Source organism: Coregonus clupeaformis, chromosome 16 (assembly GCF_020615455.1).
Source record: "Coregonus clupeaformis isolate EN_2021a chromosome 16, ASM2061545v1, whole genome shotgun sequence".
NCBI lineage: Eukaryota > Metazoa > Chordata > Actinopteri > Salmoniformes > Salmonidae > Coregonus > Coregonus clupeaformis.
In genome coordinates this window covers 39,130,943-39,152,362 of record NC_059207.1, presented here as the reverse complement: position 1 = coordinate 39,152,362, position 21,420 = coordinate 39,130,943, and the positions used below count along the sequence as shown (strand labels likewise).

Below are 21,420 nucleotides of genomic sequence, written 5' to 3'. Positions count from 1 at the left end.
AGAGGGATGCTTGCAAGCCGAAGAACACCATCCCAACCGTGAAGCACGGGGGTGGCAGCATCATGCTGTGGGGGTGCTTTGCTGCAGGAGGGTCTGGTGTACTTCACAAAATAGATGGCATCATGAGGAAGGAAAATTATGTGGATATATTGAAGCAACATCTCAAGACATCAGTCAGGAAGTTAAAGCTTGGTCGCAAATGGGTCTTCCAAATGGACAATGACCCCAAGCATACTTCCAAAGTTGTGGCAAAATGGCTTAAGGACAACAAAGTCAAGGTATTGGAGTGGCCATCACAAAGCCCTGACCTCAATCCTATAGAAAATGTGTGGGCAGAACTGAAAAAGTGTGTGCGAGCAAGGAGGCCTACAAACCTGACTCAGTTACACCAGCTCTGTCAGGAGGAATGGGCCAAAATTCACCCAACTTATTGTGGGAAGCTTGTGGAAGGGTACCCGAAACGTTTGACCCATGTTAAACAATTTAAAGGCAATGCTACCAAATCGTAATTGAGTGTATGTAAACTTCTGACCCACTGGGAATGTGATGAAATAAATAAAAGCTGAAATAAATCATTCTCTCTACTATCATTCTGACATTTCACATTCTTAAAATAAAGTGGTGATCCTAACTGACCTAAGACAGGGAATTTTTACTAGGATTAAATGTCAGGAATTGTGAAAAACTGAGTTTAAATGTATTTGGCTAAGGTGTATGTAAACTTCCGACTTCAACTGTAAGTGAAGTAGCACAGCGTTTCTAGAAGGTTAGAGTACTGACGGTCATAGGTGAGGATGTGTCCGCTGATGCCCTCATAGACCACGTGTCCTTTGGACAGGGCCTCATCCTGCTCCCGCTCTGCCCTGCTGGGGCTGTCCTCTGTGATCAGACGGGTTATGGTCCCCTTGTACAGCACGTCTGCCGGGGTGCCCTGAGGAGGGAGGGGGACAGACATAGGAACAACACTCAATCATCTCACAAGATACAGCGGATATCAGTTTAACAGATTTCAATACAGCGGATATCAGTTTAACAGATTTCAATACAGCAGATATAAGTTTAACAGATTTCATTGCTCGTTGTTGTAAAATGTATATTTTTTCTGAATTGTATTTTCCATTGTGACAGTTCTGGTGAGTAAGTTCATACGGAGTGTACATAATGCACTGATACCACATAGTCACATAAGAATACAATTTGTGTCTCAGACAATAAGCCCCACAGACACTCTGCAGTGCGAACACCAGGTAACAAAACGGGTTTGGTCGGGGCTTTGAGTCATATCTCTGGCACACTTTGCTGTGAGTCATATGTCCGCAGTGGCCACAGTGTTTATGTAAGCCTGCTGGGAGGCTGAGAGAGGGGGGGTTGAAGAGGGACATGTGTTGCCCTAGATCACATTTCCTGTCTGTTGATTACAGCACTTTCCAAAGATAAGGGTGGGTAGTAGTGTAGGTCAGGGGCCAGGCCAGGGGTGGGGTGTAGGGGTGGGGGGCTCACCTTACAGGATCGGGGGGCTCAGCTTACAGGACTTTCCTATCTCCCTCATCTACCTTCAGCATTCAACTTCATTAAGGGAGATGCGAGCGACCTACGCACCTGATACAACAAAGCCTTATCTGTACACGCGCACGCACACACACTTTCGCTCTGCCTAGCAGTCAGCTAGACAAACAAAGAAGCAGCCGTGCAACATCCCCACCCACTCTGATTACATCTCTCTCACCTTTCCCTCAGTTATCTATCTGGGCATATATAACATCACCCCATTTCCAGGCCAGTTGGCCGAGGGAGATATTACAGCAGGCTGAAGACTGTGCATATCAGTGACGGGGCTTAGTGAGTGGAGAGAGTAAACAGATAAATAAAGTAGAGAACAGACGTGGTACAGTGTGTACCTGTTGCTAGGGCGACAGGGAGCAGTCAGAGCCACGGTTATGTCACAGCAGGCAGGATCAGCAGGGAGATCCTGCCTGCTTGTAGCCCCCAGCCTTCACCCTGCCCTGCATGAGCACTGCCTGAGCCTGACTAACTTTCCAGCCTGGGCTCATAACCTCTCAACACGCCTGTGTCGTTGTCCTCGTTTCATTTGGAGGCATACAATAAACAGTCCGGTGACACTTTTAGGTCAAAGCTGATAAAGTCATGATAATAAATAAGGCACAGTAAGCAGAAGCACATTGTAGTGTTGTGGTCAGTGTGTTGCTCTTACCTGGGTGATGGAGCCTCCCCGGTAGGAGATGGGGGAGTCCTGGTGCACTCTGGTCCCTGGGATGCCCTTTGTTATGCTGCCCCCCTGCACTGCTGGCAAAGACCCTGCAAATTCAACACATCCAGGAGCAGAGTCAGGGCTTTATATTGGCATAGAGATCTGTTTATGCACCAATAACAGATAAGATAATCTGTATAAGCAGAGAGCAGTGTAAATTCTGGGTGCCCAACATCGAGGGGTGTGGAGTGTATCTAGTTGTGAACTCACCACGTCTAGCGTTGGTGTCGTGGGGCGCCCCCTGCGTGGATAGGTTCTCTGCCTGGGAGGACGGGCACCGCGGAGACAGCTGCTCCTGCTTCACCACTGGGTAGGGACCTGGTGTGTGTGCGAGTCAGAGAGGGACAGAGTGAGACAAGAGCAGAGAGAGTGTCAGTGGAGAAAGCCCAGGACACCCAAACTCTACAATTGAAGGTTAGGGTAAGAAGAGGGCAACTCACCAGCAAACCAAGGCTGGGAGTGCTGCACCCACTCCAGACACTTGGACTCACCCACTTTCCTCTGATCCATCCAGGACAAACCCATCTGTGCAGGGGGCATCTTCCCATGGTCCATCCCGTGAGCCGGGCTATGCAGCTGCACTGGGGTGCCCTGCGAACCACACAACAACAGTGAGCATGGTAACACTCAATTCACTTTCACAATAACTCAACATCTAATGGGTGCTATAGCTCTCTGGAGTCCTATACCTGTGTGATAGACCCCCCTGGCTTGTTGGAGGAGATGAGAGGGGGTGGCTCTGGCATGTGGAGGGGGAGCCCAGCTGCCAATCTGACACCATCGTGCTGCAGACCAGGGGGCCCAGAGTGGCCAGCCTGCTGGAAAGCTGAGCACACAGAAAGACAGATACTTACAAAATAGACAGGGCAGGAGTGGGAAGCAGAGTAGGAGAGGGTTGGCTAAGAATAGCACAGAGCAAGGAGGCATAACAATGGGAGATGAAACTTGAACTACAGGGGATGAGGGCCTGATGGGGGAATAGAAGGGATGAGGGCCTGATGATGGGGGAATAGATGGGATGAGGGCCTGATGATGGGGGAATAGATGGGATGAGGGCCTGATGACGGGGGAATAGATGGGATGAGGGCATTATGATGGGGGAATAGACGGGATGAGGGCCTGATGGGGGAATAGAAGGGATGAGGGCTTGATGATGGGGGAATAGAAGGGATGAGGGCCTGATGATGGGGGAATAGAAGGGACGAGGGCCTGATGGGGGAATAGAAGGGATGAGGGCCTGATGATGGGGGAATAGAAGGGACGAGGGCCTGATGATGGGGGAATAGACGGGATGAGGGCCTGATGATGGGGGAATAGACGGGATGAGGGCCTGATGATGGGGGAATAGAAGGGATGAGGGCCTGATGATGGGGGAATAGAAGGGATGAGGGCCTGATGATGGAGGAATAGAAGGGATGAGGGCCTGATGATGGGGGAATAGAAGGGATGAGGGCCTGATGATGGGGGAATAGAAGGGATGAGGGCCTGATGATGGGGGAATAGAAGGGATGAGGGCCTGATGATGGGGGAATAGAAGGGATGAGGGCCTGATGATGGGGGAATAGAAGGGATGAGGGCCTGATGGGGGAATAGAAGGGATGAGGGTTTGACTACAGGGAATAATAGTAAGGTAGGGAAGGCCTGGGGGCTAGAGAAGGGTTGTAGTGGGACAATGGGACTAGGGCTGTGGCGGTCATGAAATGTGTCAGCCGGTGATTGCCAAAAAATAACTGCCGGTCTCAAGGTAATTGACCGTTAATTAACAAACACATTTAGCATCTCCTGGCTTCCACACATAGCCTACTCATGCAGACCTTTGGAACATATATATTTTAAGAAGTCTAATAAATCCATGTAATATAGCCTACACCATCACAATAAATCCATGATTTATTTTAGACGGGTCTAAAGAAACATGATAGGAAGAAAATGCAGTCTCTTTCAGAAGAAGAATAGCATACTCTGAGTTGTCCTTATGTTAGGCCCTGATATGGCTATGCCATATGGCTGTGGGCTACACTAGTTCATTTAGCAGACAAGATTTGCTTAGAATTCTGTGGCATTTTCTGTGTTAAGCAGTTAACAAAGAAACAGGTCCTCCTATATGGTTAATTTAGAGATATGTATGCAACTTTAGTTGTGATACAAATGTCTGGCTATATGTTTTGATTTTTAATACATTATAAGGCTGCATGATGCGACTAATCATGATTTGAAAAAAGTCGTATGAAAGGCATGAGCTCTGTTTTGTTTCTTGTGCAGTCTCTTATTCACAATTTGACAAGCACTTGATAATATTCTCACCAGGCCTAGAATTTCTCGGAGGCATCCCCCTTGTGTGGCCGTAATGCCCCCTAACAAATCCATGCCTTTTGCGGCCAAAGTGGCCGTTGTGCCCCTTCTCCCGGCTGCCGTGCTCCGAAGCACCTCTCACTCACATGGCTCTCTCAGATATCTCAATTCTTATTAGCCAATTGCCGTCACGTGATCAGGTCCTTCTCACAGGCATCTCAGCTAAGAAGTAGGCTACAAGTGAAGACAGACACGTCGGGGACGCAACTGCACGCATCCTTCTTATCGAATTCCGCGGAGCATACTGAATATGTTTGAAGAACTGTCCATCCACATTTAGCTTACAGTGAGGGAATCCCCTGCTGATTTTGTACATTTGCCCACTGACAAAGAAATGATCAGTCTATAATTTTAATGGTAGGTTTATTTGAACAGTGAGAGACCAGAAAAACGCATGTCAAAAATGTTATACATTGATTTGCATTTTAATAAGGGAAATAAGTATTTGACCCCATCTCAATCAGAAAGATTTCTGGCTCCCAGGTATCTTTTATACAGGTAACGGGCTGAGATCAGGAGCACACTCTTAAAGGGAGTGCTCCTAATCTCAGCTTGTTACCTGTATAAAAGACACCTGTCCACAGAAGCAATCAATCAATCAGATTCCAAACTCTCCACCATGGCCATGACCAAAGAGCTCTCCAAGGATGTCAGGGACAATATTGTAGACCTACACAAGGCTGGAATGGGCTACAAGACCATCCCCAAGCAGCTTGGTGAGAAGGTGACAACAGTTGGTGCGATTATTCGCAAATGGAAGAAACACAAAATAACTGTCAATCTCCCTCGGCCTGGGGCTCCATGCAAGATCTCACCTCGTGGAGTTGCAATGATCATGAGAACGGTGAGGAATCAGCCCAGAACTACACGGGAGGATCTTGTCAATGATCTCAAGGCAGCTGGGACCATAGTCACCAAGAAAACAATTGGTAACACACTACGCCGTGAAGGACTGAAATCCTGCACCGCCCGCAAGGTCCCCCTGCTCAAGAAAGCACATATACAGGCCCGTCTGAAGTTTGCCAATGAACATCTGAATGATTCAGAGGAGAACTGGGTGAACGTGTTGTGGTCAGATGAGACCAAAATGGATCTCTTTGGCATCAACGCAACTCGCCATGTTTGGAGGAGGAGGAATGCTGCCTATGACCCCAAGAACACCATCCCCACAGTCAAACATGGAGGTGGAAACATTATGCATTGGGGGTGTTTTTCTGCTAAGGGGACATGACAACTTCACTGCATCAAAGGGACGATGGACGGGGCCATGTACCGTCAAATCTTGGGTGAGATCCTACTTCCCTCAGCCAGGGCATTGAAAATGGGTCGTGGATGGGTATTCCAGCATGACAATGACCCAAAACACACAGCCAAGGCAACAAAGGAGTGGCTCAAGAAGAAGCACATTAAGGTCCTGGAGTAGCCTAGCCAGTCTCCAGACCTTAATCCCATAGAAAATCTGTGGAGGGAGCTGAAGGTTCGAGTTGCCAAACGTCAGCCTCGAAACCTTAATGACTTGGAGAAGATCTGCAAAGAGGAGTGGGACAAAATCCCTCCTGAGATGTGTGCAAACCTGGTGGCCAACTACAAGAAACGTCTGACCTCTGTGATTGCCAACAAGGGTTTTGCCACCAAGTACTAAGTCATGTTTTGCAGAGGGGTCAAATACTTAATTCCCTCATTAAAATGCAAATCAATTTATAACATTTTTGACATGCGTTTTTCTGGATTTTTTTGTTGTTATTCTGTCTCTCACTGTTCAAATAAACCTACCATTAGAATTATAGACTGATTATTTCTTTGTCAGTGGGCAAACGTACAAAATCAGCAGAGGATCAAATACTTTTTTCCCTCACTGTACTTTTCGTCAGCCAACAAGATGAGTAGGCCTAACGAACAGCAAAAGCAATAGCCTATGTCAATCTACTATCCCCCATAGTAAAAAAGTGTACCTATTCTATTGGTCAACTTGTCCTTCTGTGCATGGAATACATTTCCAAACATACTCTGGGACAGTTGTGGGATGCGATAGATCCCAAATTAATACAAACACACGCATCAAAAAACCTTTCAAAAGCAATGAGGATGATGCAATAGATCAGAACGTTTAGCTTAAAATGTTGATAAACTATTAGGCTATTTCTATTTCTTGACATTATAAGCGCAGATTATGCATGTAATTCTTTATTATAAAAAGGTGCATATTTATTGTGAAAATGATCTTTCACAAAATTGAAACTCACGCACCGCCTATGTATGCCAGTTAGGCTCTACACAGGGTGTAAAGCGGATTAATGTGCTTAATTTTAAGAAGTTTTGGCCACTTTAGTTGTGATACAAACCTTATCGAAACATATAGGCCTATGGGCTAGGCTACATGAAGTGTGTGCGACTATGATTTGAAAAAGTCGCAAAAAAAGGCATGTGCTGTTTCTTGCCTTACTGCACACGCTGGGCATCATTCACAAGTGATAATACATCATTCACAAGTGATAGGCTAATATTGTCACCCATCAGACTATTCTTCATTTAATGTTGTCTTTACATATACTAAATAATACATGTGTGAAATTAGTTGTCATTTAGAATGGACCATTATCATGCACCTGTCTCAGAACAGAGGCATGAAAAAAAAAAAAAAAAGATGTAATCTATGCACTTAAACAGCGAATGGAGGACGCTTTTCCCATGGTTAATTTTCATGCCAGCAATGTGCTTAATATTAGGAAAGTTAATAAATAAATATATACTGAACAAAAATATGAACGCAACATGTAAAGTGTTGGTCCCATGTTTCATGAGCTGAAATAAAAAATCCCAGAAATGTTCAAGACACACAAAAAGCTTATTTCTCTCAAATACATTCCTGTTAGTGAGCATTTCTCCTTTGCCAAGATAATCCATCTACCTGACAGGTGTGGCATATCAAGAAGCTGATTAAACAGCATGATCATTACACAGGTGCACCTTGTGCTGGGGACAATAAAAGGCCACTCTAAAATGTGCAGTTTTGTCACACAACACAATGCCACAGATGTCTCAAGTTTTGAGGGAGCGTGCAATTGCATGCTGACTAAAGGAACGTCAACCAGAGCTGTTGCCAGAGAATTTAATGTAAATTTTTCTACCATAAGCCGCCACCAAAGTCATTTTAGAGAATTTGGCAGTACGTCCAACTGGCCTCACAACCGCAGACCACGTGTAAACATGCCAGCCCAGGGCTTCCACATCCGGCTTCTTCACCTGCAGGATCATCTGAGACCAGCCACCCAGACAGCTGATGAAACTAAGGAGTATTTATGTCTGTAATAAAGCCCTTTTGTGGGAGAAAACTCATTCTGATTGGCTGGGCCTGGCTCCCCAGTGGGTGGGCCTGGGCTGCAACCCTGCGGAGTCATGTGAAAACCATAGATTAGGACCTAATATATTTATTTCAATTGAATGATTTCCTTATATGAACTGTAACTCATTAAAATCGTTGAAATTGTTGCATTTTGCATTTATATTTTTGTTCAGTATAGTATCCTAGCCTATAGAAAGCTGATGGGGTCCTCCTCTTTTTAATAAAGGCCATCAAAACTGTTTTCTCTCGCAATTCCATAGCCTATAGAAATGTTGCGCAGCATGAGCTCATGGGCTCTCATGAAGTGTTTGATTTGATTTTCGAAAAACATTTGCATTGATGTCAGAGTAATTAGAGGGACAATAGAGTGCTGAGTACCAGGCAGTTAGCAAGTTTGGTAGGCTACTAATGACCATTAGCAGCATGAGAGCTTGGAGAAGCCTAGTTACCGTGACTAAACGGTCACGTAGAATTTGACTGCGGTCATGAATCGTGACCGCCGATGTGGCAGTAATACGGTCACCGTAACAGACCTACAGTTGAAGTCGGAAGTTTACATACACCTTAGCCAAATACATTTAAACTCAGCTTTTCACAATTCCTGACATTTAATCCTAGTAAAAATTCCCTGTCTTAGGTCAGTTAGGATCACCACTTTATTTTAAGAATGTGAAATGTCAGAATAATAGTAGAGAGAATGATTTATAATAATATAATAATATGCCATTTAGCAGACGCTTTTATCCAAAGCTACTTACAGTCATGCGTGCATACATTTTTGTATATGGGTGGTCCCGGGGATCGAACCCACTACCTTGGCGTTACAAGCGCCGTGCTCTACCAGCTGAGCTACAGAGGATCAGCTTTTATTTATTTCATCACATTCCCAGTGGGTCAGAAGTTTACATACACTCAATTAGTATTTGGTAGCATTGCCTTTAAATTGTTTGACTTGGGTCAAACGTTTTGGGTAGCCTTCCACAAGCTTCCCAAAATAAGTCGGGTGAATTTTGGCCCATTCCTCCTGACAGAGCTGGTGTAACTGAGTCAGGTTTGTAGGCCTCCTTACTCGCACACACTTTTTCAGTTCTGCTGACACATTTTCTATAGGATTGAGGTCAGGCCTTCGTGATGGCCACTCCAATACCTTGACTTTGTTGTCCTTAAGCCATTTTGGCACAACTTTGGAAGTATGCTTGGGGTCATTGTCCATTTGGAAGACCCATTTGCGACCAAGCTTTAACTTCCTGACTGATGTCTTGAGATGTTGCTTCAATATATCCACATAATTGTCCTTCCTCATGATGCCATCTATTTTGTGAAGTGCACCAGACCCTCCTGCAGCAATGCACCCCCACAGCATGATGCTGCCACCCCCGTCCTTCACGGGTTGGGATGGTGTTCTTCGGCTTGCAAGCCACCCCCTTTTTCCTCCAAACATAACGATGGTCATTATGGGCAAACAGTTCTATTTTTGTTTAATCAGACCAGAGGACATTTCTCCAAAAAATTACGATCTTTGTCCCCATGTGCAGTTGCAAACCGTAGTCTGGCTTTTTTATGGCGGTTTTGGAGCAGTGGCTTCTTCCTCGCTGAGCGGCCTTTCAGGTTATGTCGATATAGGACTCGTTTTACTGTGGATATAGATACTTTTGTACCTGTTTCCTCCAGCATCTTCACAAGGTCCTTTGCTGTTGTTCTGGGACTGATTTGCACTTTTCGCAGCAAAGTATGTTTATCTCTAGGAGACAGAACGCATCGCCTTCCTGAGCGGTATGACAGCTGCGTGGTCCCATGGTGTTTATACTTGCGTACTATTGTTTGTACAGATGAACGTGGTACCTTCAGGCATTTGGAAATGATTTTCCCATGATGTCAAGCAAAGAGGCATTGAGTTTGAAGGTAGTCCTTGAAATACATCCACAGGTACACCTCCAATTGACTCAAATGATGTCAATTAACCTATCAGAAGCTTCTAAAACCATGACATCATTTTCTGGAATTTTCCAAGCTGTTTAAAGGCACCGTCAACTTAGTGTATGTAAACTCTGACCCACTGGAATTGTGATACAGTGAATTATAAGTGAAATAATCTGTCTGTAAACAATTGTTGGAAAAATTACTTGTGTCATGCACAAAGTAGATGTCCTAACTGACTTGCCAAAACTATAGTTTGTTAACAAAAAATGTGTGGAGTGGTTGAAAAACAAGTTTTAATGACTCCAACCTAAGTGTATGTAAACTTCCGACTTCAACTATAAGTGGGACTCACAGGAGTTGTAGTGGAGCAGGTGCTGGTCGTGGCTGAGCTTGGCCATGTCTCGATGGGACATTGGGTAGGGGGACATGACGGGCCGGCCCAGAGTAGTGGCCCTCAGGTCCTCTGGCCCCACCTCCTGCTTCTTAGGGTCACCATGAGGAGAGAAGGCCCGGGACTTATCTGTAAGACGGGACACACACACACACACACACACACACACACACACACACACACACAAACACACACTCAGTAAGGGCCAAGATGGGGGTTGTTGCTATCTTTCTGGAAGCTGAGAGCCATCCCTTGGTCAGCGCTAGCTTTTTATGCTGCTACTCCTCCTCATCATCATCATCATCTTCATCATCATCATCATCATAGCAAGGAGTGCAGCCAGGCAGCGCCTGCGCAGTCAGCCACACAGCAACGCTGCTCCACACAGCCACAGTGTCACAGCTTGTGTTTAGATTACACACATACTGCCAAACCCACTGATAGTGTTTAGTGTACACACACAATCAAATCCCACTGAGGAAGTGAATTTAGCTAGGTGTGTGTTGGGCGAAGGGGTATGAGTTAGGGATAGATCGGGGTGGGGCGGGGTGTGAACCTACGTAATCCGTGAAGTAGAGTCTGCAGCCACCTCTCGTTGCCTTCCAGCTCTGCAGGGACACAGACATACTGCAGCTGATCACATACCTGGTACTTACATCACACTCACTGCCACACGTACACATGTCCATGCGTCTCGAATCCCCAGATGGACACTCTTCAGGCCTCCATAATTCTGTCTGACTATTTATAACTCCAGCTCAACAGTAGAGAATTTTGTGTAAACATCTGCTAATTAACTTCTAAATAAGACTAGGTCTGGATAGGTCTAGTAATTCACATGGAGCACAACTCCACAATGATATCCAAGATGGAACTCAACAACTCAACGCAGCTCCCACTGCATGGGGATACCAGACTGTGAGCCGAACGATCAATACCAGCACTTTAGACAACACACTGTAGAACTGACAGAGTCCTCAAGTAAGCATGGAATCATCCAGAGCCATCAGGAGCTTCTAAACAATAGCAGCAACTTAGAATCAAAATAACAGTTTAGCTGAAGTAGGGAGTTGTGTTTAGACTGAGCAGGAGGGTGAGAGGAGCTGGAGAGAGAGGGCTGATGCTCGTACCGTCCTTGTCGCTGGCGGAGGGGCTGCGTGGGCAGACGCGGGGGCTGCTGATGTTGTGGGGGTCTCTGTCTCCCTGTGCTGGGTAGGGGTGCTGTTTGCTGGGCTGACCTGCATGCTGCTGCTGCTTGGCCTCCTGGGAGGACTCTCCGTGGGCCATGGTGATCTGCTGCTGGTAGAGAGCCAGGGCATGGGGGGGCAGCTCGGCCTTACTACCCCCGCCCCGAGGTCCACCATCCGACATTGGGGGCATCTGCAAACACAGGAGAGAGAAGCATGGTGAGCAACAGATACACACACACACAATATACACACTGGGAGATCCCACATCTAATGACCCGGTTCCTCTTATTTTCCCTAATGCCTGGCATCTTGTTTCTCCTCTCGGTCAATTTATCCCCTCTCCTCCAGCTGGCCTGCTTATCTAATACAAATATGATAGGACTTCATCATTTTACTCGCCATGCTGTTATCTGTGTAAGAAGCAGTATTGTCATTACAGGGCTGGCCTTAATACCACTAGGGGGTAGAATGAACAGGCTGGACTAATCCAAGGATGTATCTGTTACTGATGCTACCTGGCTGGCTCCCATATGCTTTCCAAGGATGGAGGAGACAAAGATACAGGCTGTGGCCCTGGCGTGTAAAGAGACGAGGGGGATGCACTGACTCACACAGAAAGTGGTAAGACTCACAATAGGGGGGATGGCAGCAGCCCTCTGTTTGAGCTGCTTCAGGTCCATGGGCTTCTGCATGGGGGAGGAGATGACCCCATCATGAGCATAGTTCAGCAGGCTGGGACGGCTGGGAGACGTCATCCTGGAGAGAGAGAGAGACAGAGAGAGAGAGAGAGAGAGACAGAGAGAGAGAGAGAGAGAGAGCGAGAGAGAGCGAGAGCGAGAGCGAGAGCGAGCGAAGTAGAGGAGGAGAGAGAGAGAGAGACAGAGCGAGAGAGAGAGAGAGAGAGCAAGAGAGAGAGAGAGAGAGAGAGACAGAGCAAGAGAGAGAGAGAGAGAGGGAGGGAGAGAGAGAGAGAGAGATAGAGAGAGAGAGAGAGAGAGAGAGAGAGAGAGAGAGGGAGGGAGAGAGAGAGAGAAAATGAGAGAGGGAGAGAAGTAACTAGAACACAGAGTTCCCCATTCAGTAGCCTGCTAATGGATGTACCACGCATTCCTTAATATGGCCACAGCCCGACTTCTCTTATTTACTTTCCCAATAAACACAGATTGACCACGAGCAGAACCTCGCACTATGAAAACACAAAGAGAGCAGAGGTTCTGATTGTGTTTCCATCTCACATGCCTAACCACCCATCCCCCACTTGCAGATACACGCATACAAACACACAAAGATACTCTGGCACGCACACACACACACACACACACACGAGACTGGGGAGCACACACACTCCCTCCCATTGTTTACTTTGGCACAGAGCGCAACCTTTCCCTGAGCTCTGCCAATACATGCAGTCTGCTGTCATGGAAAAAACAGAACAAATACCCTGCAAACACTGCAGGACGATTCACCACTCCCCCAAGCCGGCAGCCCGCATCTTTGACACATACATTTGCGCCTGCAGGCAAACACACTCACACAGAAGCACGCATGTACATACAAAATGAGGACATTTTACCGATAGCGATAATGACGATAAGTTGCCTATACTAGAAAAAAATGTGTTTGATTGTGAAGAGAAATGTGAAGTCTGTCTATATAGGCGATTGCTAACGGGACAAATGATCTACAGCATTTAAAGTAGTAGTAGTGGTTTTAAGGGTAATATAAAAAAGTAACTGTGTACACATTAATGTTAAAAACGTATCGTTAGAGTTCTCGTTATAGATCAGTTGATTTATCGTGATATGGATTTTTGTACATGTCACCCAACTCTAGTACATATGCACACACTCACAAAGGCCGTTGGAGTTCGTGGTTGATGATGGTTGTAGAGTATTGGCCACAAATTGCTTGACATCTTAGGGCCATTCAGAAGAAAACTAGTGACACTCTCCCCTCTCCTCCCTTCCCTTCCCCAGTCAAGATGTAGGCCTTGCTACAGTAGGGAATCCAGAAAATCCAACTAGCGGGATACCAGGCCAAACTGAAGGGCCTACTGAGACACCTTGTTTGGTAAAAACAGTAGGATAAATACACATATAGGTAGAGTCCATTCTCTTTTTTTTCTCCTTCTCTTTTAAGAGCTTTGTCACAACTTTCAAAATACAGCAATACAGCCGGTATGATGGAAAATGCATCTCTGGGACTAGAAGTCAGAGGATGCACGTCAAAAAACTAATATTTAAAACACTTTGTCTGCAATCCCCCTCCGCACCGAGCCCCCATATGCAATCCCCGCCCACCCCCCCACCCAGCCCCCTGAGCCCCCACATGAAACTCCCCCCCACCCAGCCCTGAGCCCCCACATGCAACCTGAGCCCCCACATGCAACCCCCCCTACCCCACCCAGCTCTGAGCCCCCACCTGTTCTTCTCTGTGCTGTCCGACTCTTCCACCTCGTCAGCGCTGCAGGTGGCACTAGAGTCACTGTCTGCGTGGGAGCCCGTCTTGGGCCCATGGTCCCTCTTGGAGCTCTTGGATGAGCTTTTGCTCTCCTCTGCATCTGCAGTGAGGGGCTTCATGTCTTGGTCTGTGGATTCGCTGGGCTGCTCCTTGCTGCCCTCCCCTGCCTCTGTCTTCACCTCCTGCTTGATGGCCTTCTCCACTTCTCCTGGGGGTTTCTCATCTCCTCCCTGGCCCATGTGGGAACCTGAGGCCTCCTTGTCCCCAGAGTTGGAGCCAGCTTTGGCCCTGCCATTACCCTCCTCTTTAGCTTTGCTGTCCTCAGATGAGCGCGGAGAGGGCAGGCTCTCTGTGTCCGAGCTGTTGTTAGCCCCACCTGGTAGAGGAGAGCGAGAAGGACAGATATATATGATAGATAAGATATATTAGATAGAGAGAGAGAGAGAGAGAGAGAGAGACAGAGAGAGAGAGACAGAGAGAGAGAGCGCGAGAGAGAGAGAGCGCGAGAGAGACAGAGACAGACAAAGGGAAGACCGCAGATGTTACACAGGCTGCCTTGCTGAGTAGTAACCTAGTAAATCAAATCACATTTTATTGATCGCATACACATATTTAGCAGATGTTATTGCGAGTGTAGCGAAATGCTTGTGTTCCTAGCTCCAACAGTGCAGTAATAAAACAAAATACTGCAAAGTTGCTTAGGAGCCAAGAACAGGGCGACCATGTCTATCGGTGCCATCTTGCTATCATGTAACATCCTCTTGTCCTCTTTCACTTCGATCCCGCTTCTTTCTCTAAAACAAGATTTATCAAAGTGCCACTTTTCCACTTAATCGGGTTTCACTGTACAATGAGGGAGAACACAAACCAAAACCAGCCTGCGAGTGATGTTATATATACACATATACACAGTGCATTCGGAAAGTATTCAGACCCCTTGACTATTTCCACATTTTGTTACGTTTTAGCCTTATTCTAAAATGGATACAATTATTTTTTTCCCTCATCAATCTACACACAATACCCCATAATGATAAGCGAAAACAGGTTTTTAGAATCCGAATTGAGCTCAGGTGCATCCTGTTTCCATTGATCATCCTTGAGATTTTTCAAAAACTTGATTGGAGTCCACCGGAGGTAAATTCAATTGATTGGACATTATTTGGAAAGGCACACACCTGTCTATATAAGGTTGACAGTTGACAGTGCATGTCAGAGCAAAAACCAAGCCATGAGGTCGAAGGAATTGTCCGTAAAGCTCAGAGACAGGATTATGCCGAGGCACAGATCTGGGGAAGGGTACCAAAACATTTCTGCAGCATTGAAGGTCCCCAAGAACACAGTTGCCTCCATCATTCTTAAGTGGAAGAAGTTTGGAACCACCAAGACTCTTCCTAGAGCTGGCCGCTCGGCCAAACTGAGCAATCGGGGGAAAAGGGTCTTGGTCAGGGAGGTGACAAAGAACCCGATGGTCACTCTGACAGAGCTCCACTGTAGAGATGGGAGAACCTTCCAGAAGGACAGCCATCTCTGCAGCACTCCACCAATCAGGCCTTTATGGTAGAGTGGCCAGACGGAAGCCACTCCTCAGTAAAAGGCACATGATAGCCTCCTTGGAGTTTGCCAAAAGGCACCTAAAGGACTCTCAGACCATGAGAAACAAGATTCTCTGGTCTGATGAAACCAAGATTGAACTCTTTGGCCTGAATCCCAACCGTCACGTCTGGAGGAAACCTGGCACCATGGTAGTAGCAGCATCATGCTGTGGGAATGTTTTTCAGCGGCAGGGACTGGGAGACTAGTCAGGATCGAGGGAAAGATGAACGGAGCAAAGTACAGAGAGATCCTTGATGAAAACCTGCTCCAGAGCACTCAGGACCTCAGACTGGGGTGAAAGTTCACCTTCCAATATGACAACGACCCTAAGCACACAGCCAAGAGAATGGAGGAGTGGCTTCGGGATGAGTCTCTGAATGTCCTTGAGTGGCCCTGCCAGAGCCTGGACTTGAACTGGAAAATAGCTGTGTAGCGATGCTCCCCATCCAACCTGACAGAGCTTGAGAGGATCTGCAGAGAAGCATACCCAAGAAGACTCAGGGCTGTAATCGCTGTCAAAGGCGCTTCAACCAAGTACTGAGTAAAGGGTCTGAATACTTATGTAAATGAGATATTTCAGTTTTTATTTGTAATGAATGTGCAAATATTTCTAAAAACCAGTTTTTGCTTTGTCATTATGGGGTATTGTGTGTAGATTGATGAGGTAATAAAAACAATTTAATCCATTTTAAAATAACAAAATGTGGAAAAAAGTCAAGAGGTCTGAATACTTTCCAAATTCACTGTATGTGATTTTAGTTTTTGGTCAAAAATACTAAATTCACCAGGAATTTAGCAAAAAATATATAATACTTAGGAAATCTGTTAAAAGTATTCCCACAAATATTGATTTTAGATGCAAACACTGAGCTTTTGAGATGCCAAGGTTCCACAGCTCTACATGGTTACTAATATATTAGAAACGATGAGCAATAACAGTAAACAGTATTGCGAATTTGGCTAAAGCGAGTTGATGGGCCGTTGTCAACCCAGGGTATTTAAATGAGTCTACCAGTAATATGAGCAAATCAGCCAGGATCCAAAAGAATATTCTAGAATTAAAAACGCAGATATTGCTACAGAGCAAAAAAGTATTTATCTAAATAATTAATGTTTTAGCTATATGCTTCGAATTCCCATACGCCCATATTCAGAATCTCATATTTTGATGATTGAAGTCTTTCTATTCTCAGAATCGCCTCCAATTCCATGTTGTACACAGACATTATTGGGATTCTGTTAAAAGTCCATATTGCACTTCATTCTTCCTTCAGCACACACGAGGCACTCCAGATATTTCTAATGAAGAAATACTGCCATCACATAACGTCACCTTCAAATTGATTGAAAACTGTTTCATAAACTAGTCTCAACATAAATTGTACATGGCTGGTTTCTAATCAGTCCATGTGAATGAGTGATTGCAAGTTTATGGAAGTATTCTGACAGTGCTTATGGACAGCATACTGACAATGGGTCCCTGTGCTCTATTAAGTTGATTATTGTAGTGTGTGTGTGTGTGTGTGTTGTTCCTACCTTCTCCATCCTCGGGGGCCTCCTCCTCATTACCGCTGGCCCCGGAGCCCTCCATCTCCTCCTCCTCGGCAGCAGACGGGGCGCTGGCCTCTTCACTTTGTAGGGCTTTGCCTTTACGCCGTGCCTTACGCTCTCTCTCCTGGGTGAAAACCAACACACACTAAATACCACAACTTGGGAACAACACACTCTGAGAACTACAAGGTAAATGTGCCTACTTCTGTCTGTAACTCAGAGAAATGGCCTGCACTAAGATAGGTGCATTACTTAGTCAGACTATAGGTTCTCTTTCAAAGAGTTGATCATTTAACTGTTCTAGAAAGAAAGACGAGACATTACCGATTTCATTTTATGCTGCTGCAGAATCTCGTCGAGTTTCTGCCTCTTCTTGTAGTTGAAGTAGAAGTTCTTGCACTGGGACACAGTTTTGGAGCCCACCATCTTGGCGATGGCTGACCAATTCCTACCATACTGGAGAAGACCTGGAAGAAACATGGACAAGGATTAGACTACAGCACACGCAGACAAGCCCAGACTTTATTACATAGAATAATAATTTACTACATAAAGAATGACGATCTGTCAATAAACATCTGTCAGTTGAGTCTGAGATATTTTTTCCTTCCTCCCCTCCCCTCCCCCTCTAGCTCAACAGTTTTGTCAAATTGCAGAATATATTTGTTATTTTTGTTTTGTTATTTAGCAGACGCTCTTATCCAGAGCGACTTACAGTAGTGAGTGGATACATTGTTGTACTTTTTCCCATACTGGTCCCCCGTGGGAATCGAACACACAACCCTGGCGTTGCAAGCGCAATGCTCTACCAACTGAGCCACACGGGACCCGTGCTGTTCTTAGCTGAACCTGTCATATCAATCTAACTAATGACATCACTTATTCTCAACTCTGGGCTGGGGTCATTCTCGGTCACATTATGTCAAACTTTGATGTGATCCAGGTCACAGAAAGACTGGTCCTTTACCCAGTCAACCACATGATAGCGCCTTACACAAGAGGCTAGAAGCCCTGCTGGGCCCAGAGCTGAGACAGATCAACCTGTCATGGGACCACACTGCTACAGTGTGTGTGTGTGTGTGTGTGTGTGTGTGTGTGTGTGTGTGTGTGTGTGTGTGTGTGTGTGTGTGTGTGTGTGTGTGTGTGGTGTGTGTGTGTGTGTGAGAGAATGAGCTAAAGTGAGCAACAAAATTAGAGCGAGAGAAAGAAAAGAGAATGAGCGTGTTCGAGTTGACCGCATCTGTGATGCATTGTGGGTACATTGTGACTGACTGATCTACAAATAATAATGAGTAGCTACTTATGATACAAGTTGATTTGTAGATTAGTCATTAGGCAGTCGCTTGCAGTGGTGGTTGCAATGTGGAACAAGCCCAATGTGTGTGTGTGTTTTAGTGTGCCCCCAGAGTGTCCAGTCAGCTAAGGGCAGCTCATTAACAGTAGCCGCTGTAAGGAGCTTACAACGCCCAATCGTTTCCTGTGCCAGCCTGACAGATTCTGGCATGAGGACAGACTCTCATGGGCCAGGCCACGCTTCGTTATCAGTGGGCATGGACCCAACAACTTCCTAGGACAACAACCTTGGACATGGGTTCCCAAGATATTATCTCCAAACGATGGCAGTGGGACAACAATCTAACAACAACCACACGATAAGACACTTTACAAAACACTCCTATCCATCTTTTATTTATTTACCCAACGAAAGTTTACTAGAGTTAAAAAATACCACCTCAACCGCAAATTAGAATACCCTCTGGAAAAACGAGCAATAACCATGCTTCATGGAATAGAAAGAAGTGTGAGCATGTTAGCATGAAGTTACTGCTTCCCCATATACACGCAAACACTGCCTCAGTCCAAGACTTGACTGTCATATTCCCTCTCAGGGCCTGTGTGTATGTACAACCCGTCATGTGTTAAAACTAGACTGGGTATTTCATTTTAAATATTCATTACAGGTGTGGAAGGCAAAGCAGGAGAAATGTGAGAGACGGAGAGAGAGAAAGAGACAGAGGGCCGGACGACCAGGCTCGTTCCAAGAGAGAGGAACACGTGATCAACACCTATTAACCTTTTACAGCCTTCTCCCGGGGTGCAGGGAGACAGCCCACTGAGCCCAGAGCACACAAGTCCAGCCAGACACCCTGCTACGTGCCACACCAAGAACACACACGAGAACGCATACACGCACACATCCACACACACTTTGCTCTACCCAATTAACCTGAAGCAATAACACTGCAATTCATTCACTGGAAGTCAAGGGTCACTTTGTTACGACTCCCTCTCACAGATCCAGTCCATTCAGTTTAACCAGAGCACAGAAACAATCCCAAGCAGCTCCAGTTCCATTGGCCTCAGGTCCCGGCCGGTGGAGCAACACACGAGGAGCAGGCATCCAATCAGCTGCTGCTCAGCTAGAGCAGGTGGCAAACTCCCTCCACCAATCATGACCCTCCATTTCCATAAGTTCCTCCCATCGACGGCCCAATCAACACCTAGTCAGGCCCGGGGAGTGAGTGTCCCCCTTCTCACGTGCCTGTCACTCCAGCCGTCCCTTGTGCCCCTGGTCTGTATCACGCTATCGGCAGTCTGATCTCTGTGGAGAAGGCAGGTAGGCAGGCAGGGAGACACCCAGGCTGGGCTTCCCGGTGATTCCACTCCAGAGGGGCAGAGAAAGAAAACAGCTAGGCCCCAGCTCAGCCTCTACACCCCTCCTGCTGGCCTGATACTGGAGCCAGTGTCAGGTTGACATGCTCAAAACAGCACATGCTCCGCTTCTCGCCTCTCCCTTGCTTTTTCCTCGCCCTTTCACTCCCCACTCCCTCTCGCTCGCTCTCTGTCAGGGCTAGTCCGTTGCTCTCTGCCGTGTCTTTCCCCAATGGCTGCTGTCTGGGAGGACTTTCACAGGAAAGTGGGACTGTGGGGCGGTGCTACGTGCTCAGCCTCTCTCCCCTCATCTGATCTCTCCTCTATCTTTCTCTTTTTTTTCTTCTCTCTCTCTCTCTCCCCCTCCCTCTCTCTCTCTCTCTTTCACGCTCACTCTGCCAGAAGGCAGAGCTGCACACACACACACACACACACACACACATCCACATAAACACACACACAAACACATGCACAAGCACACTCACTCAGTCTCTCTTTATCGCTCGCTCTCTCTCTAACACAGATACACACCCAGCTAGTCCGAGGGTAAACAGAGGAGAGAGGGTGAGAGTGCGCGAAAGCAGGGGAGTTGAACTAGAGGGACAATGGAGGAAAGGAAGAGAAAGGGGGAGTTGATGTTGATACCATGAGAAAGCATAAAGGGTTTCACATTTTTCCTGACTGACCTGCTTTTCATCTTGAATGTGACCCCTCTCCAGTCTATAACAACACCGAGACGGGGAGAGAGCGAAAAGGAAAAAAACTATCTTCCACAGCTCCTGCCAATCTGGGCCTGTGCCTTCTCCTCCCATCTCAGCACACACTGACTGGGAGCCGAAAGGAGAGAGCAATAGAGAGAAAGAGCGAGAGTGAGAGCAAGACAGAGAGAGAGAGAGGAGAGGAATCCTCTGGCCTGATCCACTCCAACAGCCCAGAGCACAGCAGAACACAACAGAGAGAGCTCTACCTACTGCTCCTTTAAAAGGACCGGTACAGTACTGTACACTACAGCAGGCACGGAGGGCAGGAGGGAGGGACCCGATTATCCAGCTGCCTGGCTGCCTCACTGTGCCCAAGTAAGCCCGCTAGATTAGAGAACTTACATAATAAACACTAGCCAAGGAGCGAGTACACACACACGCTTTGCTCCCCCCACACACTATCTTACAGGGCTCTACAGTGCGACCATTTTAAATCGCATTTGCACTTAAAAATAGATGTGTGTGAACTGAAAAAGTCAAATATGAGCATCTGTGTGAGTGGTGATTTATAGCAACAGAAACATTTTATAAGTATTTCTGCTGTTTTGTTTCATAGCTGGTAGCTAATCACACAAAGAACTAGAGTCCTATATATCCCACCTCGCGCAGCAACAGTGCCTGGGGCGCTAAGCGCACTGTGAGTGAAGTGCTGAAAGATAAATTTTTAGAAGCCCACAGGCATAGAAGTTGGTCGAATTTACCCGAAAATTATGCATTAAGGTGTCTGTAATAGAATCATCGTGGCAAAAACAAATGTAGACATTAATAAATGCATTTCTATAGCTTCCAAAATATTTTTTTTTAAATGGTGGGGGAGTGTCAAGATGGAGGCGCGGTGGCTTCAAAACATCGCCCGTCAGTCATCTAGTGTATATATATAAATGATTGGTCCCACCACGTTACCGGCCCGCCCCTTAAAGGGGCAGCTGAACATT

At 46.4% G+C, this 21,420-nt stretch overlaps 1 protein-coding gene across 1 annotated transcript in view; it reads right to left on the bottom strand.

The window, feature by feature from the left end:
- Nucleotides 1–21,420, bottom strand: part of LOC121584775 (nuclear receptor corepressor 2-like) — a 204,824-nt gene that overhangs the window by 22,808 nt on the left and 160,596 nt on the right. The window contains exons 20-31 of the mRNA XM_045225707.1: nucleotides 17,397–17,539; nucleotides 17,058–17,196; nucleotides 13,887–14,301; nucleotides 12,098–12,221; nucleotides 11,406–11,655; nucleotides 10,836–10,883; nucleotides 10,237–10,404; nucleotides 2,959–3,095; nucleotides 2,761–2,860; nucleotides 2,480–2,587; nucleotides 2,213–2,316; nucleotides 781–931 (exon numbers count right to left, since the gene is read on the bottom strand). Coding sequence (XP_045081642.1) covers nucleotides 781–931; nucleotides 2,213–2,316; nucleotides 2,480–2,587; nucleotides 2,761–2,860; nucleotides 2,959–3,095; nucleotides 10,237–10,404; nucleotides 10,836–10,883; nucleotides 11,406–11,655; nucleotides 12,098–12,221; nucleotides 13,887–14,301; nucleotides 17,058–17,196; nucleotides 17,397–17,539 — 1,887 coding nt within the window. The remainder of the gene's footprint in view (nucleotides 1–780; nucleotides 932–2,212; nucleotides 2,317–2,479; nucleotides 2,588–2,760; nucleotides 2,861–2,958; nucleotides 3,096–10,236; nucleotides 10,405–10,835; nucleotides 10,884–11,405; nucleotides 11,656–12,097; nucleotides 12,222–13,886; nucleotides 14,302–17,057; nucleotides 17,197–17,396; nucleotides 17,540–21,420) is intronic.